General features: G+C 39.8%; 1 protein-coding gene across 1 annotated transcript in view; it reads right to left on the reverse strand.

Moving 5' to 3' along the window:
- The window catches only part of csmd3b (CUB and Sushi multiple domains 3b), a 383,486-nt gene that overhangs the window by 206,834 nt on the left and 149,498 nt on the right, over positions 1-27,154 (reverse strand). The window contains exon 4 of the mRNA XM_039820294.1: positions 20,479-20,676. Coding sequence (XP_039676228.1) covers positions 20,479-20,676 — 198 coding nt within the window. The remainder of the gene's footprint in view (positions 1-20,478; positions 20,677-27,154) is intronic.

Here is a 27,154-nt window from a genome sequence, read left to right on the forward strand (position 1 = left end):
TACATTAGCCTAGAAATCTAGACGCACCCTAGCGGCAGCAAATTTAATTTGCAGCCAGGGGGCTCTAGGCACTCTCCGTTGACTTGCGAGCTGGAAAAACCAAACTCTGGTCAGGCCAATCACATCGTGTATAGAGTTGGTGGGCGGGCTTATGGCTGCTGCTGGGAACAGTGGTCTTCTGGAAGACTTTGAGTTAAGCTTTTCTTTGAGAATAGAACGGCACTGAAATCATTCTTAAAAAAGGAAGATGTGTTCAGAGTTTTGCCGACCGGATACGACAAAAGTTTAATTTATCAACTAGCTCTGCTACCTTCTTCGTTGCTCTGCCTGGTTGTAGCGCTATCCTATTGCATGCAGAGGGAATTTGAAAGACAACAGTTTAGCCCGCCCCTCAGATTGAGCTCTGTCAATGGTGAGTTCCCAGACCCCACATCTTGATGTGGGTCTGGCTTGTCAGGCTAGCTGTGCATTGTAACAACAAGGCAAACGTTGTTGCCACCACAAAGCAAACTTACTGACCACTTCAATAGATAATGCGGAGGGGCCAGACTTTGCTGACATTTGTGTGGTGGTAAAGATGACAGTTTCTATAACTAAGGGGTGTCAGGGTGGGCCTTCTTGTTTTTTCTTACATACATCACTACTACTAAATGTCCCAGGACATACTGTGGGTGGGGGATTGACAATGTTGCTCGTGAGTTGTCAAAATTTGTATCAAATGCAAAAATAGCACCTGACTGTTCCAAAGTTTAAGATATAATACGTCAGGTTTGGATTAAGAGTGTTCCTTAGGGAGTGCTAGAGACAGGGTAAAGAGAAGGGAGTTGATACCGCAAGAGAGGCAGCCAGGATTGGAAAGAGGAGAAAACCTTAAAATCCACTGTTGGCCACAAGCCTGCACACACACACACACACACACACACACACACACACACACACACACAGGTAACATCCTGAATCGTTTAGAGGCTAAATGAGCCCCTGCTGACTACAGCACTGCCACTATGCTGTGTGTGTGTGTGTGTGTGTGTGTGTGTGTGTGTGTGTGTGTGTGTGTGTGTGTGTGTGTGTGTGTGTGTGTGTGTGTGTGTGTGTGTGTGTGTGTGTGTGCATGTGTGTGTGTGTCTTGTACTCTGGCTGCGTATGCATTCATATGAGTGTGTCTGGATTTGTGTGTGTGTGTGTGTGTGTGTGTGTGTGTGTGTGTGTGTGTGTGTGTGTGTGTGTGTGTGTGTGTGTGTGTGTTGCGGTGTCAGCAGACTAATAAGGGAAAGATGCCATCATGGTAAACACATTTTTAAACCAATCACATTGCAGTTAACTAAAGTACATCTGACCCAAACCTTCTGCTGACTGACAGAAACCTCGTTCAGTGCCGCCAAAGTCTGGCTACTGTGAATGAATCAGGGATTGGGAATAAAACAATAATAATTAAACTAAAAAAAGATTTCCTAAATTTGAAAAGGAAACTTCTTTTTTAATTGCATTCTGCTGAACTCACTGACACTGAGAGATAAAAATACTTTTTTTTTTTTATTGACAGATTTTAATGAAGGAAACACATTTCCAAAACAAGAGATAAAAATATGAAACTGACAAACTGAGACACGCTATTCAAATGATAGCAGCTGCAAAGTTGTCATGTCTTCAAAGTGCTGATAAATACTAAGAGCTAACTTGTTATTTGGTGTCTAAAATTCAGATGTGCCTTTTTTTTTTGTCATAGGTTCATTTTGAAACAGTTCACCGGGAGATAAAAATCTCCACTACTATTTCAACAAAGCACAGCAAATGGCTGGACCAATAGCACCAACAGATAAATGCATGGCGTATATTAAATATTTTACCCCACAATGCTGATAAATAAGTCCCGAGTACCTCACTTGCAGGGTCAGGATCGTCCACAGAAATCCAGAATTTTCAACAATGCTATACTGTATGTGCTTGCAAATGAAACAGACTAATTATTTAATCACTGCCATTAACTAGTAGGTTTTACAGGCAAGTGTGCTCTGGTGACAGCGTTAGTTGCTAACGCTACAGTGGTATTGTGACCTGCCTCAGGTTGACTGCTACTGCAGGTAACACTAGCATTCTTATCAAAAAGTAATGCGTCTGTGAAACTGGTATATTGTAATGTTATTCCCTTGTCATGTGTCATAGTGTATTCAATTTGCCAAGATTGCAGGCTGTGTACACAGCCTGGGATTTTATTCGATGTAGGTACCGCTACAGGAGTGGGGGCTGTCACACAAAGACACAGACACAAGAGGTACAGGGACACTGAGACTACAGTACTTACTTGGAATTTGACCCAAATCCTTTTTTCACAGCTATATTCACAATGACAAATTTCAAAATAAAGTTAGTTCAAATCTGTAGTTTTGAAGGAATTTAGCCATATTGCTCATTCCTTACCAATTGTCCAACATGTATTAATTGTAACTTAGATATGTCAATCTCAGTAGCAATGTCTAATACACTAGTTTGTGGTATTATTTTAAGGTTTTTCTGTTATTTTGTACATTGTGAGTTAGACCAATAAAATTAACTAAATTGTAAATGGCAGAAGGTAGTACACTTACATAAATTATTATTGTTGTGGCTAGTGATAGACCTCACATTTACTCTACACAGTATTGTTTTATTTATAAAGCAAGGAAGTGCAAAGGCATACTTAAATCATGCTCAAGGTAGATGATGGTTCTCCAGTGTGGTAATACAAAATCATTGCATGCAATATCATATCACCGACTATCTAATATATCCAGACATATCAACTACTCTGTACCTTTTGAAACATTGACATGAGTTTGCTTGAGTTTTGAATGCTTTTACAACCACACCACAGGTGTGCTACTGCTGTACCAGCATCTGTGGTGGTGTATGTTTAAATAAATAACCATAAACCCGCCAAACGCTGACGCTGTGTAAAGTATGCAGCAGTAATGCTTACAACCGACAGCACTTGATTCTTGATAAATAAATGAATATGTTGTATAATAAATGAATAGAGTCTTAGTGAAATCTTCTTAATACCATAGGCTGTGTTGAAGCTGCAGAACTTTCGTGTTTGTCAGCCTGGCGATCCAATGTCTGGGTACATTAGTGCACGGGTGGAGCGGGTCTTACGGGTCTTATACCGGTAACACATCCATGAACAGGAGTTGGATGGCTAGCAGAAATGGATAAATAAAAGGGTCTTTTGAATGGCAAGTTGAGTTTCAAAGCCCTTCTAGATGGTTCTCTCTACAAGACTAAAGTTATTTGCATGTAGCCTACTGTCGATGTGAAGTGAGTTACCACAAGAGTAGTTGAGTCTCAAATACCACTTCAATATTAAAAACTTAAACTTTAAAACTTATAAAAATATCTAGGGCTGAAACGATTCCATGAGTAACTCAAATAATTTGATTACAAAAAATCCTCGATGCAAAATTCTTTGCCTCAAAGCTTTGTTTAATCAATGTAACTAACGTTGTACCGCTCACTGCGTTTCCGCACGGATGATTATTACTGTCGCACAATGGGCTGACACGCTTCTGTGGACACAAAACTGACGTCGCAGATTACAAATGAAGGAAGACAGCGAAAATAGTGAGGGGCTAAGAGAAGAGACAGGCGAGAGAAACGACAGAAAGTTTGGGATCATTTAAAGCTGCAAACATGCTGCTACATCATCTCAGTAGAAAACATCCAGTCTACTCCTCCATTCCACGGAACGAGCCCAACACGAGGTAACATTAGCGTCTGCTGCTCTCGTCCACCGCGCTGTTTTACACAACTACAGCATGCTACTCTGCAAACAGCGATGTTTTACATACAAGCTAAAATGAAATCTGTTGGTTTGTAGTCTAACTGTTTATTAGTTTGCTACTAATCTTTGGAAACTTAGCTGCTGCCAGAGACTAACCAGCCCCTCCCCCCTGGAGCGGTTAACCTCCTCATGGCTACTTAATATGCACGTGAATGATGTCATCATGCCGGTGATGTCTGCATTCTTTATTCTTTCTCCTCGCTCAGTATTAGCCTTCTGAAAATGTGTCCCCCAGAACAGTGTAGTCGAATAGCCCTGCTGTAAGCTTTGTACCGTCATATTTACCCTCAGGTTAGTGAACAGCTCTTTGGCATATCCAGTGCAAAGAGCCAGAGCCAAGAAGGGGAAGGGGGTGAAAAAGATTAACATTTGGGTCACCAAAAATTTACTTTTTTGTTTAAGGGTCTTGGTGGCCTATGCGGCTGTGCTTAAAAATATTAGCATCTATCCCTGTTATTGTATGCAATTTGGCAATCTTTTTTTTTTCCAGTATGTTTACTATAAAGCAAAAGTATTTCTTATCCGATTACTCGATTAATCGATGGAATAATTGGTAGAATACTCGATTACTAAAAGAATCGATATCCTGTCACTGAAATATGATTCGTTTTCCCTCTACTCTCCCTTCACCATTTTTTTGCGTGGAAAGTTGTCTGTAATGCTTTGACTGAATATACAGAAGGGAGACGTGGCTGTGGGCAGACTTTAAATTGGCATTTAAATGGCAATGACACCATAAGCTACAATGCAATGCTATTCTGTTACCCTATTGAGAAGCAGTTTAGACCATTACAGCCCCAGCCTTGAGGACATGGAAGCTACTCTGCATATAACAAATGATGTAGAGTTTTACGACAAATATAAACATGGAAAACGTTGAAGGTTACAGAGCGAAGGTTTTTTACACAAAATTTGTGTGCAAGAGATAAAACCGAAAGAGAGAAAGGGGACTGAAAGCAAGGGGAAGAGTGTAATCGTATCAGTCTCATTGTGAAAACGTTAGCAGTGCAGAGTGCTTGCAGATGAGCTACAACAGCAACCTCATATGTCATTGTTAACCCAAGTTTAGACAGCACCCATCATCAGCATCAATGTAATGAGGGCAGAGGAGAGGAGGGGAGTGATACAGTATGTGCAGAGCCAGGAAGAAGAGAGGACAAGACAGTAAGGGGAAAAAGGGGAGAGAGAAGTGGAGGGGAGGAGAGAGGTAGCAAGAATTGAGCAGGTCTGCAGAGAGGAGATAAGAGTACTTCAAGTGTCACTACAAGACTGGTACATTGATCTGAGAGAGAGGGGGAGACAGCGAGGTGTGGAGAGAGAGTTTCATTACTGTGAACACAGTGTTTTGAATATCATTTCAAATGATGCACTGTTATGTAATAAATAACAATGACATATTAACTTCCCTGCCGCATAAAAAAAACATTTCCTAACCTGACCAGGGTCTTTATATTTCTATATATTCTACATGTAGGGGTTTCTGGTAGTTTTGATGTTAAGCCATAAATCAACAACTATGGAAATAAGTACTGTTTCATAAAGTTCAGTCAGTTTTTGTCACAATTATTTGGTTCCCGACATTTCAACAAGAAGTTGGCATTAATGCTAAAATATGTCACGACTGATCCTTTTGATTTTCAGCATGTTAATACCAAAGCAGTTTGCAAATTGTATAACTTCAAACCAAAAACTAGTTTACCTATTGAATCTAAATCAATTACTGGCAATTGTATAAAAGATACCCCAGATTACGAGCAACATAAAAAGCGACATTTAAATAACGGCATTCAATTCATCTTTATTAAAATGAACAATATGTTAACAGTGTCAGCCAAAACAGTTTCAATGGGAAACAGATTACTTTAAGTTTTATAGAATTTAACAGTAAACTATGCATACACAGATTGGATAGTTAAGTAGTCTACCATTTTTTTTTTCAGTAATTGCACTCTAGGATATTAACACTAAAGGACATATTACAGAAATAAGTCCCCTTACTGGCTTCCTGGACAGAATGGATCTGCATGTGTGTGTGTTGTGTGTGTGTGTGTGTGTGTGTGTGTGTGTCTGAGACAGACAAAGAGAGAGAGAGAGAGAGAGAGAGAGAGAGAGACATACATGCCGTATTACATTTTTTGAAGTGGTGGGAACATATGGTCCTTGGTTATCTTACTCTACCTGGGCAGGTACAGTATACTGTGTGTGTGTGTGTGTGTGTGTGTGTGTGTGTGTGTGTGTGTGTGTGTGTGTGTGTGTGTGTGTGTGTGTGTGTGTGTCTCCAGCTGCTTGGATCAGCAGAGCTTTACATCCACAGGGAACCATTAGCAAGATAATAATGAGACCATAGAGAAGCTGGGTGAGGTGTGTGTATGTGTGTGAAAGAAAGGGACAGAGAGTGAGGGAGAGGGAAGAAGAGAAACAAACTTTCTCCAGTGACTGACAAACATCCTTAGCATAGTGTTTTTCTGGTTTGTTTTATTCTACTATAGAAGTCACTTAAGAGTTTGTTGTTATGAGGGAATATATAGTGAGTGCCAGGACATCTTATAAAAAAATATTATGGGGGCGCCTGGATAGCTCACCTGGTAGAGCGTGTGCCCCATGTACAAAGGCTCAGTTCTTGTCGCAGCCGCCGCAGGTTCGACTCCGCCCTGCGGCCCTTTGCTGCATGTCATTCCCCCTCTCTCTCTCTCTCTCCACTTTCACATCTTCAGCTGTCCTATATAATAAAGGCCTAAAATGCCCCCCCCCCATGTCGCCCCATGTTGGCTGAGTCCTGCAGCAGCGTGGGTTTGAATCCGACCTGCTGCCCTTTGCTGCGTGTCATCCCCCATCTCTCTCCCCCTTTCATGTCTATCCACTGTCACTACTACTAATAAAGGGAAAAGCCCCCAAAAAAATATTTAAAATAAAAAAAATACTATTAACTTAAAGCATGTTTACTTTACATTTCTGTGACAGCGTATGCTGTCCGAGTTGTATAAATGCATAAAATCATTATTTTCTTATTTGATTTAATTGATGATTCATCAATTAAAAGTTATCACTTTTTTGTTTTTGTTTTGTCCTTGACTTTCTGGTTACATACTGTAAGGATGTTTTTGACAATATGGCCTTGAACAGCTGTTTTCTTTGAATCTGAGTTTAAAGCAAAATGTCTTTCACAGCCCTGGAAATCTGCAACATTTTGGGAAACTCCAGCAGATTGCTGTTTGTGTATTTTATCCACCTATGAGGTAGTCATTCTTTTTAAGTGTTCAATAATTTATTGAAAATGTGCCTTAAAGACCTTAATTGGTAATCCATCACAACAACATGCTCAGTTTTATTTTTTGTCAAACTTATGCTGTGTGTTACTTCAAGCGCAGACTGATGGTCATACAGCTTTGACTGTCAAACAGCATTGCATTCACAAGAAAAGTAACTATGGAAGAGTAGAGAATGACAAGGTAAATATCAGAGGTTCTTGCACTAAAAAGGTTGGCTAACTTATAACTGAGTAGAAAAGGTCTTCTTTTCAATTTATTTTCATACAATAGCAAACAAATACACCACACTTGAATACTTTTCAAAGTGCTTTGCTATAGTAATGACACTGTCTTGCTAGATTTCATGAATATATAATTTATGAGAAAGTTTTGATTAATTTCTTCTTCATGCCATGTAAACCCAAATGTGTTAATCATCACAGAAAGGTGTTACTTTAAGGTGTTGTTAGAAAACTACTTGTTTCATGGCATTAACCTAACAAGCATGTCATTAATCAGGGCTTTTCTTTTAAAGCATATCAGCAAAATACCTTTTTTTGCAAATAATTAGCTGAATTGACAGGAATGAGGAGCAGATGCTTCCCATACAAAGCTATTTAATTAGTACAAAAGGGGAAATCCACAACACAGATGAATATCAGCTAACTACCACTTTGACAAGCTGACTAACAACAACATCTACTTCACAACATAAGCATACAGCCACTTTGCTTCTTGCCTTTCCAATTGCAACCACTGATTGCTGATTCTTTGATTGGATCAATCTGATTGGATAAGGCCATACGTACTGACCTGTTGAAAATGTCTTGGTTTCGTTATTCGTGGTTGGTAATGGAGAAAATGTATTTCTGTAAGTTTCTGAAAGTTGGAGAGAGGAGATTCCTGCTGCTGATATAAAGAAATTCATTTGATGATTTCAGGAGTCTCAGAACATGCACAGAGGCACACAGCCACATGTGTCTGTGCAACATGTTTGAATCAATATGACAGCTCAGTTTGAATCTCCAGCACTGCAAGGGGGAGTGTGTGTGTGTGTGTGTGTGTGTGTGTGTGTGTGTGTGTGTGTGTGTGTGACAGAGAGAGAGAGTGTGAGAGAGAGAGCGAGAGAGAGAGAGAGAGAGAGAGAGAGAGAGAGAGAGGTTGGAGCAAACTACAAGCCTAAACACAATCTGTCTGACATTAGTTTGGCAACCAGGTCCATCCTAAGATTAAAAGAAAATGCCTTAGTTGTACATGGTTCACATTTTAACCATGATCATTTTTATTTTATCCACTGCATCACTATTTTCCTTGGTAAAAGAAGAGCTCAGGATTTGTGTCAGCCCTAATTCCACTGCTACCTGGCGAGTAACAAAAAGCAAAATTGAGAGGAGAGGACAGCTTGACGAGGTGAAATAAACAGAGAGAGGAAGAAAGAATAAAAAGATGCTACCTGGAAACTGACACCGTCATGACGATGACACGGTAGTACCGTGACAATATCAACATTTCACCAAGCAACAATTCTACCCAGCCTTGGGCAAAACACACATACACAAAAAGTCCCAAACACAAGACAATCATGCACACTGTCAGAAGCAGTCACTGACACATTCTCACGCACGAACGCACACGCACGCACGCACGCACGCACGCATACGCACGCACGCACGCACACACACACACACACACACACACACACACACACACACACACACACACGCCAAATGAGTTGTGAAAGACAAAGAAAGTTTATGTGGAAGTCAAACAACCAACAACCAACAACATCCTTACAGTATATAACCAGAAAGTCAACTTACAACATGGCTCAACATGGTACTGTTATCTCACAAAGAACCTTTTGTTTGATTCAGGTAAATGAGGAAAGGCTATCACTTATTCATAACAGTAATGAGATATCTCTCATTATATCTCTCATATCTATGTCTTTATCTTGCATCAATAATTTTTTTAACATTTCTTTTTTTATATGATGAAAAAACAGATGTCGAACCTGTAAGCTCCTTTAGGCCTGGTATTTCATTTACTGTTTATGTCAGTAAATATCTTTGGGTTTTACAACTGTACACTGCTTAACAATAGGTGTACATTCTGAGTTCATGTAGCTGGCTTTAGCTGTTTTTGCTTTGAATTAAGCGTTTCAGTTTGCTTGACTGTAACAGCAGTCTGATCTAAATAACTACTTCAGTAGTGCTAAGTAGAGATCACCTGTGCTTCCTCCCTACCACATCCCCATCATACTGTAAACAACATTACAAATGTCTTTCTTAGTATTACTATTATAACCAATAACGGTGAAATAATAATGACGAATAATTAAATTGATTAAATTACCAATGCTTCTGGGAAAAGCAATTATATATATGTAAAAAAGGCCACGTTCTCAATTATGTCAATTTAAAAGTGCTGCAAAACTCCACAGGTTATGCTCCTAAAATTTGGGAATTAATGTCGAAGCGAAGAGCAAGAAGAGTAACCCTAATATGATGTGAATACAGTAATATACATCTCTGCTCTGGTGCAAAATTACTAATTTGCATTTATAAATGTTTAAGGGTTATGTGTTGCCACTTTAGATCAATGGCATTAAATAGAAAAAAACAGTATTATCACAAAGGTCAGATCAGGAAGAAAACAACAAATATATGTCTACATAAAAAGCCCACATGCATACACATACGTTAACACATTCACGTGAAAGTACATGCACATTCAAACGCATGTATGCAAGTGCGTATGCCAAATTTGACTCCTTAATACACTGTATCTATAGCAACAAATGTTACAGGATTCTAAAGCAATTATTAATTTAAAGCTCTTTCTTTCTTTTTTATATTAATTTTTTCCTTTGGTAAGCTAGAATGAACGGATACGATTAAATTAGCATTTTTATTTCTTCCTTACTGTCAGACTTCCCTCCAGTTACGTTTTAAGCGTGGGTGGGTATGTCAGACTATACATGGCTTAAACTCATGGCTAAAATACTGAAGCTAAAAAATAATTAATCCTTCTGCAAACAGGCAAGACACTTACATTCTTATTGTTGGTTTTCCGGTAGCTCAGGGAGGGAGCTTTTATGATGAATTAAATATACTCCATTATTGTATAGCAGTGACTTTTGAGACGATGCTGGTTAATTAAGTGCCAAGTAAATAGGTAGGTAAGGTACTTTTGTTTCAGAGTTCCCCAGTAATGGAGTCCCATGAGCTATAACTAAAGGGGCTTTGATAAATGTAATGTAAAGTTTAGTTTTGCTTCATTTGTGAAAATATGGAGTGATTTGGAGTCTGTTTTATTCAGCACAAACAGCCAATGCAGCAAAAGTATACACTGTAGTTAGCTGACAATGCATCCCCAACTCTGTATGTATGTATGTATATGTGTGTGTGTGTGTGTGTGTGTGTGTGTGTGTGTGTGTGTGTGTTACAGTATTGAGTCAGACTCAAAACTTCTTAGAAATTCCAGTTGTCTTATTTTTCTCCAGTTTCTCTCATATTTCATCTTGTTCTGTATGTTCATGAAGTGGAGTCATATATCTTCAGGAGATATTTTTTATATATTTTATATGTCCGATATAGATGTCAGATATGTCAGATATTCTTCAGATGCATTGTTGCCTCAATCCATGTCGGTCTGTGTACACTCATACATTTCCATTGTCCTGTACTCTACACATACATGCCACTCTAGAATGAGCTTCACATTTTGTCTGAACGAACCATAAGGACAGTGTTTCCCATACATAGGTTGTACATGGGCGCCCCGCCCAGGTAGATTGAGACCCGCCCAGGTAAATAAAATCCAAATTGCATTTTTTTTTTTTTTCAATCAACGATTTACAGCGCACAAAGACTGGTTTGTTTAATACTGTATGTAAATAGTTATTTCCTTCTAAATTATCTTATGTAGTCTTTTTTTTTTTTTTTTTAAATGAATAGTTCATAAACCTTTGTTTGACTAGTTACTAAACCCAGCCATCACACGGCACACCGTCACATCCTGCGCCACCCACCACCACCAGTACATTCTCAACCTGTGGGAAACACTGATAAGGATTATTAAGGGTAAAGGCTGAAGCTAAATTCTGCCAAAGCATAGCCTTCGTTTGGGACATAGTATGACTGCAGTGGGTTGACTGATCAGACTACAGCACAATTTCTGTACAATATCTTCAAGTCACAATAAGACCATTTGGAGGAAAGAGAGAGAAGGAGAGGGACAAAGAGAAATTGGGGGTGGGAGGAGAGAGAAAGGAGGAAGAGCTACAAGGAAAGGAAGTAGGGATTTATTGTTGGAATTGAAAAAGTAATAATGTGCTATGACAAAATTCAAAATTAGATTGCCTGAGAAACGGAAATTAAATGAGTGTGTGTGTGTGTGTGTGTGTGTGTGTGTGTGTGTGTGTGTGTGTGTGTGTGTGTGTGTGTGTGTGTGTGTGTGTGTGTGTGTGTGTGTGTGTTTGTGTGTGGTTGTTTGTTTATGAGTGTGTGCTTGTGTGTAGTCAGCATAGCGAGATTGAGGCTGCTGCTGCTTGGGTGCATGTTTTTGTGTGTTCACAAGGGTGTGCACATTTTGGTTGACCTCATAGTACTAATTTATTTGTGTTTATTATATACTCAGTTAGTCACAGTATATTAATGCACGTGTACATACTCAAACATGCACATGGTCAATTACATTTTTTTTTTTCAAGATTCCCACCATTTTAGCTCTCTTCCTTGCACCCCCACCCCACACACTTTTGCACACATGCACATTCACCCAAACCATGAATATTCATAACCATATTCTCTATCTGTGAGATCATGATGAAATTTTCTCAGGGCCAACTATGCTCATATGTATGTGTGTGTATTTGTGTGAATATGGATGCCTTGATAGCTGAAAGGTATTTCTTTCCTGTAAATAATTCTGCACCAACTTAGTAGAAGCACACATACTGACACTCATACATATAAACACACAAACAAACAGATGCACTCAGATGTCCACAGAGAATCTCTCCATACACCTTTTATGTTTTTTTCTACAGAATAAGTGTGGCATACTGTAGTTGTGCAGCATGTTTTTCCATTATATTTAGCTCATAGTACTATATGGGTACAATAAAAGTGTGCTGAAACAGCACCCTCCCAATTTCAAATGGTGCTTGTAAGATTGGTTCTGCTGTTGCTACAGTTACACGTCATGTCAAGTGAAGTTCATTTGTATATCTCAAAATCACAATGGATCTGTAGGCCCACATCCATAATGTTTCTCTACCCATTCCAAGTTCTCTGGATACTAAATGTAAACTAAACTATGCCCGTTTCTACTTTAGTTGTTTTTGCTTTGTTGAAAACTTCCTTTCATCTGTACAGTGGCATCTCAACAGCATCACATCACCAATGAAGGATAATGTGCTGTATATTCAATATATATGAAGGACATTCAAATGCAAAATAATGCAAAACAATAAACAATTGCACACTCAATACAAAGCAGACATTCTATTCTCATGAGAGAGCAATGATGAGCAATGCTCCTGAACTGATGAGTTACTTTATCTTCCATTATTGTCACACTTAAGTCCATGCCAACAACAAAGTACTTTAGTAGTATTAGTCCTGCAAAGGGCCTATTTTAAAGTGCCATGTTCCCTTAATAAGTCATGTCTGTAAGACTCTTTTTCTAAATTAGTTAATCATAGAAAACCAGAGCAGACTATTTGATACAAACTTAATTGTAGTAGTTAATGTTTCTGAACAGCTTTGTAAGCTCAACTAAGCTACTTGATACCCAGCCTGTAAATATGCTGTATGTGTGTAAATTTCCTTCAAACTTTAGTGATGGTGGTATTGTTGAGCTGACACAAAGTCAAATCCATTTCACTACGTCTGTTCAAGGTTTTTCTAAATGAAACGCGCTGTTCTCGTGATTAAGGTACAACATGATAAACGCATGATTGTTTAAGAACAGTGCACTTAAGACTACTTATGTATGTATTTAAGTTGTCATGTTTACATTTATGTAATTGCATGAACAAAAGGACAAGGTTACACAGACACACACGCATGCACAGAGAGCGAGAGTAGAGAGAGAGGGAGAGAGAAAGTACACATTTCCTGTGATATTGCTAAAAGCACTGCATTTCAAGTCATTTGATTGCATGGCTGAATAATTGATAGAAAGCTAATACGGCTGGTGTGAATGCCTCTAGGTGTCACCACACACACACACGCAAACAAAAACATGCAAGTGTACGACTGTGTGTGTGTATGTGTGAGTGTTTTTGTGTAGGTGTTTTTTTTTTTTTTTTTAATAGGTGTGTTTGTGGGGGGAGGGGAGTAAATAGTTGTAAAGTTGTGTATGTGTGTGTTGCTGAGTTAGTGTGAGCGTATTAGTAGCTTAGCGCCTCTTAGCCTTACTGACAGAGTGACAGAGACATTGCTAATCCAGCACTGACAAGTTGCCATTCCTCCCTCTTCCCTCTCTCTTCCATCCACCTATGCTTCCTTCCCTAGACTCACAATATATTTCACTGCACAGTAAGGTATGTTGTGCAACGATTCAGAACATTGTTTGGTTTTGGTTGGCATTGTTGTGCACAAAAAGGCAGGACTGATTGGAAAAAAATGCACAAGCATTAAACATACTGTACTTGCCATCAAAACTGAGTACCTTTGTACCTCACAGTGAAGCAAATGACATGTCTATTTTGCATTTTTGTTCTCTCGTGATGTTGGAAAACTTTTTTTTGTTTATTTGGCAGTGTCTGTTGTCAACACATTGTAAAATGACATAACTGGTGACTGGTATCTATGCAACCCTCTTAGCTGTCACCTGTACACTGGATTGAAGCACTTTCTTTTGCATTTTTTGTCAAATGTTCACCAAAACAATTATGTAAAATCTATTGGACTTGTAATTGAAGACATTTCAGTAGTCATCAAAGATGTGTTATCACTTCTACTGAGTGGGGAAACCCTTTGCATTTAGCTTTGGAGAATGATCCCAATCAAAGTGTCTTATGAGTTATCTGGGGTCATATAGCAGCCTTATGAAAGTAATGTAAGTAAAGTGAATAGAAGTGTGAATAAGTGAAACCACCAAGGTTAGATGTTAAACACCAGCCTTGTCCTGAATGGAACGATGTGCATTAGCACTCCTCCCTTCCATTTAGTGAGAATTGCTCCTTATATCCTCTTTAATGGCTTTCTTAAAAGATCCCATGGCATGAAAATTTCACTTTATGAGGTTTTTTAACATTAATATGAGTTTCCCCAGCCTGCCTAGTGGCTAGAAATGGCGATAGGTGTAAACCGAGCCCTGGGTATCCTGCTCTGCCTTTGAGAAAATGAAAGCTCAGATGGGCCGATCTGGAATCTTGCTCCTTATGCGGTCATAAGGAGCAAGGTTACCTCCCCTTTCTCTGCTTTGCCCGCCCAGAGAATTTGGCCCAGCCATGAGAGAGAGACATCATGTCTTGCAAACAAGCAAAGTGGCAGTTGGTCAAGGCCACACACCCACCCTCCACCTTGCCCCCCTCTCTCCTCCTCAACAGCATTTAAAGCTGCAGACACAGAAATGGCACATTCTAAGGAAAGCTCATTGTGGGACTGGCTTTAATTCTGCACCAAGGCTTCGGGAAAGAGACTTCAGATACAGTATTAGGGGACCACTAAGGCCTACACCTTCTGTATTTACCCTGATTGTAAGCAATGCATTGTCTTCTTTGCATTGCAGTGGTTAGTGTTATCTCTCTTGTTTATCACTTGTGCATGAACTGATAGTCCTCCAAGTTCAATACTGCGAATCCACCCCCTTACCCCTGGGAGGTGTACCCTCTGAGAAGTTTAAATGCCTTCTTGTGTGTTAAGGGATGTTGCTCTTCTGGATGACTGTCTCTGTGTTGCTTATCAGATCTATACACTCCGTGTTGCTTATCAGATTTGTAAACCAACAGCTGCACCTCCAGGTCACGGACGACACCTCCCTCATTGGACTCTGGTCCACCATCTCTGGTGGGGTTGAGTCCGCCTACAGTTGGGAGATTGACAACCTGGCGACCTGGTGCAGTCAGAACAACTTGGAGCTTAATGCTCTGAAGACAGTGGAGAAGGTTGTGGATTTTAGTAAGGATGCAGTCCCACCCGACCCCATCACCCTGGGTGATTCCACAGTCAACATTGTGGAGTCCTTCCGCTTCCTAGGTTCCATCATCTCCTAGGACCTCAAGAGGGAGGTGAACGTCAGCTCCCTCATCATCAAAAAAGCACAGCAGAGGATGTACTTCCTGTGGCAGCTGAAGAAGTTCAACTTTGCCATCATTGAATCCATCCTCACCTGCTGCCACTGCTAAGGACAAGGGCAGACTGCAGCATATCATCCGCTCTGCTGAGAAGGTGATTGGCTGCAATCTGCCGTCTCTTCAGGACCTGCACGCCTCCAGAATGGTGAGGTGGGCAGGAAAGATTGTGGCCCACCCCTCTAACCCCGAACACAAACTGTTTGAACCTCTCCCCTCTGGCAGGAGGTTGCGGTCCATCAGGACCAAAACCTCACGACATAAAATACAGTTTCTTCCCCTCTGCAGTCAGCCTCACCAACAAGGCCCCGGACCACAGAGATGGGGACTTGAGTCTAGGACTCGGACTTGAGTCGCATTTAAGTCGCACAAAACAGTGACTTCAGACTTGATCCAAAAGACTTCAGCCTTGACTCGGACTTGAGCTTCGAGACTCGTCAACAACCTGTTTTCATGCAATTATTGCTTTTTAAATCTAAATTTATTCATGTATTTCTTTTTTCTTTTATTGCCGCATATACATTGGGGAAACGTATAACAAGCAAATGTCCACTGCCCTTTGCAATAATGTGCAACATAACGCATGCGCTATGCCTATGTGCGCGCACTCACATATAAAAAAATGCATGATGGCAACACCAAGTCCTCCCGGAGTTGTGCCTTTTGTCATTAGTTTTGCTTTCAATAACTTCGTAAAACAGTGGCAGCAGAGGTGTCAAAAGTATTCACATTCATTACTCAAGTAGAAGTATAGATACTAGGGTTTGAAAAGACTTTTGTAGAAGTATCAACTCAAGCTTTTTACTTAAGTAAAAGTGTAAAGTACTGGTTTCAAAACTACTTAAATTATAAAAGTAATGTAAGGCAGAGATCTTCAACAGGGGGTCCTCAGAGTCATTGCAGGGGGGCCTCTAAATTATTGTAAATTTTTGAGTCTTTAACATTTTTTTTTTAACATAATTACAACTTTTTTAAAAAAATAAAATTTCCACTGATAATAGACTTTTTAAAAAATTTCCCACTTATTAAAAATTAAATAGACTGTAGCCAGTTATGTTAGTCACTAAGATATCAGCCCACAGATAGTTAATCCTAGATTTACTGTGCCACATATGTAACATTAAAATATGATTTATAAAATCATGCCAAAAATTTATATTTTAATAGCTTATGAAAAAAGGTTATGTAAGAAGGCTTTAGGTTGCCTTAACAGTTATTGTAGGCCCAGTTTAATATGCAACTTAATTTCATACAATATGTAGTAGGGGGTTCCTGCTACATCTCACTATAAGTTAATAAAAAAACGTTGAAGACCCCTGATGTAAGGGGGAAAAAATGCCATTAAGGACAAAAGCTTAACCCCAAAACATGGGGACAAAACCCCACTTCCACAAAAAACGTTTTTCTAAAGGCCATAATGACTATAATAATGTTATATTAAAATCATACCTGCAAACTCAGAAGGACTGAAAAAGGTGACACATCTCTTCTGTGTTTTTCAGACAACAGCAGCTACAGTCTGGTGTTAGAATCCTCTCCAGTGAAATACAGACACACTTTTACACCGTTTAGCTGTCAGCATTTTAACCGTGTTTACTCCAGCTGCTAGCTAACGGCAGGCTAACGTTACCTGTTGCCAACTGTAGTGGTAACTAGTGTCCCGTGCGGAGATGTTTCAGTTCCCTCTAACGTCCGTTTTCGGAGCATCAGAGAGAAACGCAGTCATTTAAGTGGTACCTAAATAAGGTACCGAAATCCGCGTTGCTATTCGGTCCGGTAGATAGCGGTCGTTAAAGCACCGGTGGCGTATTAGCACCGGGTCTGTGCAGGTGCGATGGATCGCGTACAAACTAATAGGGTGTCGGAATGGTATGTGTTTATACTTCTCATCCAACCACAATCAAATTCACTCTATCCGGATGGCGCGATTTGGATAGTTTTTTTTTGTGTGTGTTTCTGAACGATGACGAGCCGGAATGAAAACAAGCCGAACTGAAATAGGAGTAACGAGACTATTTTAAAATGTAAGGAGTAGAAAGTAAAGATAATTGCGTGAAAATGTAAGGAGTAGAAGTAAAAAGTATGCTGTAAAATAATTACTCCAGTAAAGTATAGATACCCAAAATTTCTACTTAAGTAAGGTAACGAAGTATTTGTACTTCGTTACTTGACACCTCTGAGTGGCAGTAAGCGAACAGCTACATGCAAGGTGAGTGGCAACAAGATGAATGATGCTGGATCAACAACATCGAACTTCATCAGTTATCTCAAAACGCACCCAAATAGGTCAGTCACTTGCTAATGTGAAAGAGACGTTAAATTTAGCATATATCGTCACAGGTAACCATCGCAAAATGATGTGCTAATGCTGGGAACAGGCAAATTATATCTTTATAGTTGTAGCCATATGATGTTCATATTTCATCAGGTCCGAGGACTAGAGGGATGTGTTAAGTAGCAGAAGATTAGACTATACAATGTCCTAAGTTGGAGACCCAATGTAAGTTCTGGATGTAACAAAATTAAGCTAGCTCCATTAAAGGACAATTCCGGTGCAAAACGAACCTAGGGGTTAATAACAGATGTGTACCCACTCTGTCGTTCTCTGGGACATGTTTTCATGCTAATCGAATGTGTTTGTAGCTTGGAACATGCTAGCATGGACCGCTGATTAGTTTACAATGCTAGTATATGGGGCACAGGGACACTCAAATTAAATCGCTATTTAATACCACTAAAAAGGCTAAAATATCACCACACCTTAACGTTAGCATAATGAGGGTCCCTAAATGTTAACCGAAGCATTGAGAATGTTGTAAGTGTACAGATAGTTAGACAGTCCCATTCATTTTTACATGTAGGCGCACAGACACTCCTGTTCGGTGGCCATAGCTTCACAACGTCTGCAGGTACACCACCAGTTTCCCGAAGAACAAGGCTGTGTTGCTGCAGTGACTACTGGTAGCTCTCTCTCTCTCTCGTAGCCCTTTCAGGGAGCTCCCATAGCTCTTCGTCAGTATATTCCGGCTCGAAAAGATAAAGACGTCCATCAGTTGTCGGTTTTAAAATTCGGTTGAATAATCCGCCATCTCTTTAGTGTATATCCTGACAGATCAGATGGCCATAGACTTGAGACTTGACCTTGTGGCAAAAGACTTGAGACTTGACTTGAACTTGCCCCTCAAAGACTTGAAACTTGACTTGGACTTCCAAAAAATGACTTGTGAACATCTCTGCCGGACCCACACTGACAATGATTCTTAACCCCCGCGAGGTGTAAATGTAGCAAAAGATATGCATATGTAAAAACGTACGGATGTGTGGATGTAGCCTTAGCCTGGGAAAGTTCAGGTCATTGAGGTCACTTGGCAGTCTTATGAGAGTCATTGGAATAGCATAAATAGGAGGTGTAAAGAGTAACTGATTAAGCGGCTTTGATGAACAGAGAAATATCATCTACACAAGATTTCTTTTCTTATATTTTCTGCCTGTATGTAGAAATTGAAAGCTTTTTTAGAGGAACCAAGCAGCTCAGGGCAGATAAATTAGAAAAGGTGTAACATAATGTTCTTTGTTCACCTGAGATTTTCTAAGGCTTCAAGGGTGTGGTCACCTATCAGCATATTCTGATCAGGAGCATATAGTGTTAAGGCTGTCAAACTGGATTTAAGTGAAGACTTCACTTAAACCACCAATCAGTTCCATTTTCTGGCAGCACAATCCCTCCCAAATACAGGGGTGCCCATGCAGCTGCCATCTGGCCACTCACATACAGTACATGTTGGTGACAGATGTTTCAGAATGCCCCTATTTTTTAAAGCACCACCCGGATCATTGTGACTAAAAAGGCCCATCTCCCGTCCGACTTCCAATCAAGATAGCCACAAGAGAGATGTATACCATGACAATGAACTAATTAGGCTGTTCATTTCTTATGGCTATGATTAGCCATCACTTACTTGCCTAATTACTCATCCAGAAAAAACAGACATACTGTAGGCCCATATGCCGTCGCCTTCAGTTCCTAGTCTGTCCCCCAACTACTCAGAAAACTATCTGCGTCTCTTTGGCTTGTTTTACCAGTCACTCATTTATTCTGTCGCTCTGTCTTTTGGTGAGCTTTCATACTGGAGCACATTCATTTGTAAATGGGGGCCAATATGAGCCGTTGGGACTCAACTAAATGGTCTGGCAAAGTAAAACAATGAGCTACCAGCGGCTGAAGGAGGCATAAAGCTGCAGATTGTGGGTGTTATTTTCAGTAGGATTGGTTATACAAGCAATCCTCTCAATAACAAGGAGTTAATAACAGATATTTGATGAAAATATATATATATTTTAAATGGATAGTGGAGCTTTAATGTAATCATTAGCTACAATGTTGATATGAAAAGTGAATACATTCGACAATTTGTTATTTATATATAATTTATTTTAGATGCTGCTCCTGCTGTTGTCATTTTAATATTGATTATTTTAAACTTAAACTGTACACCCACACATACAAGTTGCTAGATTTGCATCCACCTACACAATATGGGGGTATATGTAGAAACAAATACAGTGAAAAATAGTTAGTCCGCAGCACACATACGGTAGTGTGTCATAGCATACAACACCATGTACACACACCATCTACATCTATCCCCGAATCCAAAAATAGTTTATAGCATTCAGTACATTCCACATATTTGCCTCTCTTCCACATAAATCTTTGGTTATAAAGTAAAGCATAAAAACACACACACACACACACACACACACACACACACACACACACACACAATACAGACAAGCATTCCTAGATTGCCTGCCTGGCTCGCTTTCACATACACACACACACACACACATAAAACAAATGCATGCATGTCTGTCGGTCGTTCTGTCTCTCTCACAGACACACATATACACGTAAGTTATATGAAGGGTTTTCTTTCAAAGCATTATATGCAATTTATTATTTCTATAATATTGTCAAGTTGAAAAAACGTTGGTAGTAGCCTTTTGTTTTTTAGAATTAGTTTTCATTCAATTAATTTTTATTTTAGATTAAAACACTTCATATACAGTCATGTACTTAAACATACAGGTTTAGTCGTCCATACCTCGACAAATTGGAGCAGGAAAGTCCCAGACGGCGGTGTTTCCTGTATTGGTAATGCAGGTGAGTGTGGCATGGCCGTCTAAGACGTAACCAGGAACACAGCTGTACCGCACACGGTCTCCCACCGCAAAACGTCCGCCACCACTTAGCACTGCTTTGGGTGGGACACCAGGGTTTCCACAGGACGTACTGTGGAGTTCTGCAGAAGTAGAGAGAAAATGAGAAAGGGGTAAGGATTTAGGCTTCTTCAATTTCGTTTTTTTAATTAATTGCATAAATAATTTAACTATGCATTTCCCCTAACTCAAGCGTCACTCAAACAAATAATATACCCAGCTCTTGCTCAGTGATGCGTCCAATCCAGAGACTGCATCTATCATTAAAAACACAGTTTCACAGACATTTGCATTGTGATGATGCAATTTAAATAGATACACAGTGTCACAGCCTGTTCTCACATCTTACCCCAAACACAGATATAGGAAGTTCCTTAAGCCTATAGTTCTTTAGAATACATATTGCCAAGCATGATGGCTATAAAAGGAAATTTTGACTGCACTTTCCGTCAAAGCAAACTGAACTCAGCCCCAGAGAAAGGGAGGGAGACGCTATCAGTGTTTTATAGTTAATCACATTATTCCCTCTAGATACATTTACAGTTCTGTGCCTAAGACATATGCACAAGTGTGCATATAAACATGTGCGCACACACACGCGCGCGCACACACACACACACAGAAATGGTATTACAAGGTATTACAAGCCATAAACCAGGAAGTAGATGGGAGAACAGGGACCAACTCAAGTCTTATTGTTTGAACTTGATTGATACAACTATGAAACTGTTCAGACAGATAGGGGGTGAGGGAGACAGATTGGGTGAGTGGGAGGCAAGAGCAGAGAGAGACAGAAAGAGGGGGAGTTGTAAAAAAACAACGAGCGACAGGGAGAGGCAGAGGATGCCCAACATGATAGATAGAACTATGAAACTACTTAGACGGAGGGAGGGAGGGAGAGAGGGAGGAATGGGGAAAGTTGAAAGGGAGGGGAAAGGGGACAAAGGAAGAAATCATAGTGGTAGTGAGAAAGATTATGCTCAGTATGCTCCCAAATGAGAGGTGGAGATATAGAGCTGCTCTTTTTCTTAAAATGTTACCAGAAAATCTGGAATTCTTCACTTCACACAAACTTTAAATACATGCTCAATAATCTTAAAATGAAAAGCTAGAGAACAGCTGCAGGGGAATCTTTTCCATGCTAACGGCAAAAATGTGTAATTATCATTCACAAAGCAGACAGTGGGTAGAGAAGATTTGATGTCAGCAAATGAAACGATCGAGTGATTCGCAACCCCCCTCTCCGTACCTCCACTGTGCTGGTGATCACTCTAGGATTATATGGACATTTTGCAAGACAAACACATTTTCTAGAACAAAAATAACTTTACAACAGAAATAACTAACAGAAATTACTTTCCAATGCATTAAAACAAAAACACCCAAGAATGCCCTCATGGGTTGTAAATAGTTGATATAAAGTTTCTGTTTAGGGTTTACTTCAGAGGGTATATTTAATCCCGGTGCTCAGAGAGCATGGACAACATAAACGAGAAAGGAAAGTCGTTTTGCTAAAGACCCTGATAGACCCCCCTCCCTCCAACCGCCATCATCCTTATCTTCACACAGACACACAGTTACAGAGAAACGCACACTGACAGGACACATTTGGACACCAGCGCACATGCACATACACACACGCCCAGGGTCATCCATCACTGTGGCGACCCCCCTGTGCTGTTTTGTGATTGGATGTCAGGTTGGCCTAGTGTTGCGATCTGTTGGCCTATTGATTTTTGCAGTTAGTGTGGCCCCACTCAGTGTCAGGATGTTTGGTTCAGTGTCCTATCAGACACACATACACTGCTGTTCTGTTGGTGGTTCTGGGTACTATTACAAACACACACACACACACACACACACACACACACTTTCCCATCTTAGCCACCTGGTTTTTAAATGATGCCTTCATCACATTTCTATCTACGTATCTTTGTTCTATTACATCTTTTTTTTTTTACAGTTTTTGCTGCTTAATTTTTACTCTCTTTCTTCCTCCTATTCTCTATCTGTCTCTGCTTCTTTAGCACCTTCCTTTTTTATCTTTTTCTCCCATATCCTGTTTATTTATTTTTTTATTTCTCCCCCTTTTCCCTCATTCTCTCTTCCTGTCACACTCCACTCATCCCCTCCCACTCTGTTTCTCCCTCCCCCTCAACTAAAAACTTTGATGTCCATCCATGCCACTATATCACCCTTTCTGTCCATCCCTTCGGTCCTCCTTACTTTTTCTCCTTAGTTTATTGTGAACATCACATCACAGTTTCATTACACTAGTTTATTCAGTTGCCAGGGGCTACACCACACTCCTTTTCATGGTTTATTGCTGCCTGCCCTCTCTTATTTATTCTCTCTTACCCGCACTTCTTCCTCCTCTCTATTCTCTCTCTTTATCTATCTATCTCTACCTCTCTTTCCCTATCTCTGTCTCTCCCCAGTTTACCATAACCATGATTTCAGTCTCAGTTGCTTCATCACAAGCTGCTGCTTTTATGGGCCATCTGTAGAACTATTTGCATTTGTCTCTCTTTCTCTCTCTCTCACACACACACACATACACACACACACAAGGATCACAAAGGCCTGCATGCAGAGCAGACACCAGCATACAGCTACTCTTTCTACCACACACACACTAAACCATTGCTACCTTTTCTACCACCCACACACACACACACACACACACACACACACACACACACACACCAATTACTGCGGAGTCTGGGGTATAGGGAGCACGAGATGGACAGGGAAGAAGTGAGATGGGAGAAAAAAACTGGGTTGTGGGTAAAATGCGAGAGCAAAGTGCTAAAAAAACAAAAAAACACTGCCATGCTTTCAGAGTTTTTAGTGAGACAAATGACACCGCAGATTGGAGAGGGGGAGTGAAGGACAGCGAAGACATAGGGAGAGAGACAGAGAGGGAGACAGAAAAAAAGTGGCAGAGACAGAAAGGGATGATTCAATGAGTTTGGAGGTTTTACACCTCCGTCAGCAGTAACTTCTATAAAGGATGAACCAAGTTTGATAGCAGAACATAATGGATGCTGAAACGCTTGAAAATAAAGCATAGAATCTGTTACAAGTAACCATGTACACGAATTTCCAATTACCTACATCTGAAAAATGATTTTCAGAAATTCTTCAAGACTTTTCCTATTAAAGATGTACAGTTTATAAGGACTGTAACAGAGCGGATGGATGAGCCCTGAGGACATTAACAAACAGATACGTGTTCTGGGGCTTTTAGATCTATAAAAGATTTCACTGGCTGTCAACCTCAGAGTCAGTTGCCTGTCAGTTTGATTTGTTCAACACTTTGACCAACTCTTTTTACAGACTTGTGAGGAACTTCTGTCATAAACTGCTCTCCGTCCGTTAAGTTAATAAAATGTTACTACATACAGTATCTCACAAAAGTGAGTACACCCCTCACATTTTAGTAAATATTTCATTATATCTTTTAATGGGACAACACTGAAGAAATTACACTTGGCTACAATGTAAAGTATTAAGTGTACAGCTTGTATAACAGTGTAAATGTGGTGTCCCCTCAAAATAACTCAACATACAGCCATAAATGTCTAAACCGCTGGCAACAAAAGTCAGTACACCCCTATGTTAAATTCCCATAGAGGCAGGCAGATTTTTATTTTTAAAGGCCAGTTATTTCATGGATCCAGGATACTATGCATCCTGATAAAGTTCCCTTGGCCTTTGGAATTAAAATAGCCCCACATCATCACATACCATTCACCATACCTAGAGATTGGCATGGGGTACTTTCCATAAAATCATCTCTCAATGCAAATCAAACCAGCTATTAGGGCTTTGACTTTTGCCCAAAAATCATATTCGAAGTTCGTTTGTATATTAATATTAATATTCGAATATATTCGAATATTTATTAATAATATTTTGACCATTAAATGCCTTCAGTTTAAAAAAAGTCAGACCCTGGATTAAACACAAACAGTGTGCTTTCGACAGGAAGTTCGGAGCTTTCACCGTAGCCTACGTAAGTGGTCTGTCTGATGTTTATACCATATGTAATGGTTTATACTCGTGTGCTGGTGTGTGCGTCGAGCCAGTGTGTGTGGGCGGTGTTGCCAACTTAGTGACTTTTTTTCACAAAAGCGACTAGCGACAAATCTGGCGACTTTCTGTAGGAAAGACAGCGACTTTCTGTAAAATAAAAAAAGAGTCGCCAGTATTGTCCAGCAAGCACGCAATGTATTTCTCTCCTGTGGCCGCAGTCACCTTTCTCTTCTGTTGTGTGAGTGAGGAGCAGCCCCGCCCTCCCCTCTGTGCTCTCTCCTCATGTGCAGCAGCACAGGCAGGTAGGAAGGGGAGAAGGGACAGGGTGCGGCGCCGGTGTAGGTAGGAGATACAGCGGAACGCGACGGGAGAAAGACCCCACTGAGCTGGTCTGGCCCTGGGCCAGCCAGCCTTCTTTGAGAATTAGGGGGGAATGCACCGCTACCGACCCACGGCCGAGAGACATGCGTCGCCGCGACGTATAGTTACATTTTGAAATGCGTGAAAAAGCCTCGGAATCTGAACTGAAAACAACGTTTACAAGCAAACGCATTTACAAAAAATAATGCCCATAACAGGTTCGAATATTAAGGGCTGGCTAATATTCGTTCGAATATCATTATTTTTTTTTATATTCGAATGACATTCGAATAACGAAGTTCGGAGTCAAAGCTCTACCAGCTATTAGGCTAACCGACATAAAACCATGCCAATCTCTAGGTATGGTGAAGGGTATGTGATGATGTGGGGCTATTTTAATTCCAAAGGCCAAGGGAACTTACATACACATAATGTTCTGGTTTTTACCCTTATTCCGAAAAACAGACAATATTCCGACTAAGCTGTTTACATGGCTAATGAGAGTGAATTTTTCACTAATATTCCCACTGACATGCAGCTGTGCAAAATAGGATTTTTTTTCAAAGTTTTCCACCGGTGGCAGACTTGTTTGACCGAGCAAACACAAATTTCCTCTTCCATTCCTTCAACCAGCTTCTTGAAAAGGTTGCCATTGTGATGTTTGCACATATCCAAAAACCTGTTGATAGCCAAGTCTTTCGTAACGTTTCAAAGTAGGTGTGTTTCCCTTTCCGACCGGAGATGTGGGCTTTTCTTTTAGGCGTGCATCTCTACCGCAGCCTTGCAAACTGTTTGCTAGTTTGTTTGTGTACAACAACCATAGCAACACACAGAGGCAATCGTAAGCCGTAAACAGGAAAAAAAAAACAACTGAGACACATATTCCGAATGCGCTGTATACATGTCCAAAGAATGCTTCTAAAACCCAAATAATACCGGCATATCCTACATGACTTAATCAGAAAATGCTAAATTCGGAAAAGGATTTATTTGGAATATCCAAACGGAATATGCTGTTTACATGACCTGTATCAAATTCGGAAAATTGTTAAGAATAATAGTGAAATACTCAATGCATACTCAATGACATTAGTCTGTTTATCATATGTATATGACAATAAGGGGTGACCCCAAATAGTCGACAATTTAACGATTCGATCTAAGGAGCCTGATTTGAAAATGTTGTTATGACGCAAAGGATTGTTACATTCAGGCCATATGTATATGATTTATTGGGTTTCTCCCAATAGCTCATGAGCCTATTTTGGAATACATTTATTAAACAGAGCACTCACTTCAAAATGAAGCACTAGCAGGTAGCATTAGCAGAGCGCTAAATATTTTTAGAATTTATGAACACTTCTCTGTCAAAATCAGCAGGGATTTAAGGTTATGCAGCCTCATAAAAGACTTTTATTTTATTGTACATTATCGTTATTATGAAGGCATTATAAAAAAAAACACAAGTAAAATGCTTTAAACAACAGATCGAGCTGTTGTTTATTTGCTCTCGTCCTAGTTTTATACAAGACTGGATTATTTGCTTTTGTGACTAAGGTTTTATTTGGAGAGAGGATCATACAGAAAGAGAAACAGATATGAAATAGATATGAGAAGTAATATATCCTCCTGTTTCATTTCAGCTCTCGCAGTCTTCCCAAATGTGTGTACATGACTAAATATACAGATCTTTCAATTAACTGAACAAAACTCTTCAGAAAAGTTCAGATGAGGTTTAAGAGGTTACATTGCAGTTTGTGAAACAGGAGTGTTATAGTTGAAAAAAATAAGTCATTTTTGAGCCCATTTTGCTCAACTATAATACATCCATATATTTGTAATATTGACAGTGGAAACTTTTCTCCTCAGACAATCCATCCATTGTTAGAAAGTTGCTGCAGAGCTGTCAAACAACTGTCATTCATACAAGGATTCAGGCAATTTCCTCAAATTCTAGCTATGGCAGCTCAACAATCACAAATAGGATAATATGGAATTATTCTACATGGCTGTGTGCTTTTTAATATGAAAAGATTAATGCCAAGATGAGAAATCCACCATTTGAAAATTGTGACACCTTTCCCTACGAAAGCATTAACAGCATTAAAGATATATAACACCACTGAAAAGCTCATTATTAATGGAAAAAAAGACTGATACAGT

Source organism: Perca fluviatilis, chromosome 13, assembly GCF_010015445.1.
Source record: "Perca fluviatilis chromosome 13, GENO_Pfluv_1.0, whole genome shotgun sequence".
Lineage (NCBI taxonomy): Eukaryota > Metazoa > Chordata > Actinopteri > Perciformes > Percidae > Perca > Perca fluviatilis.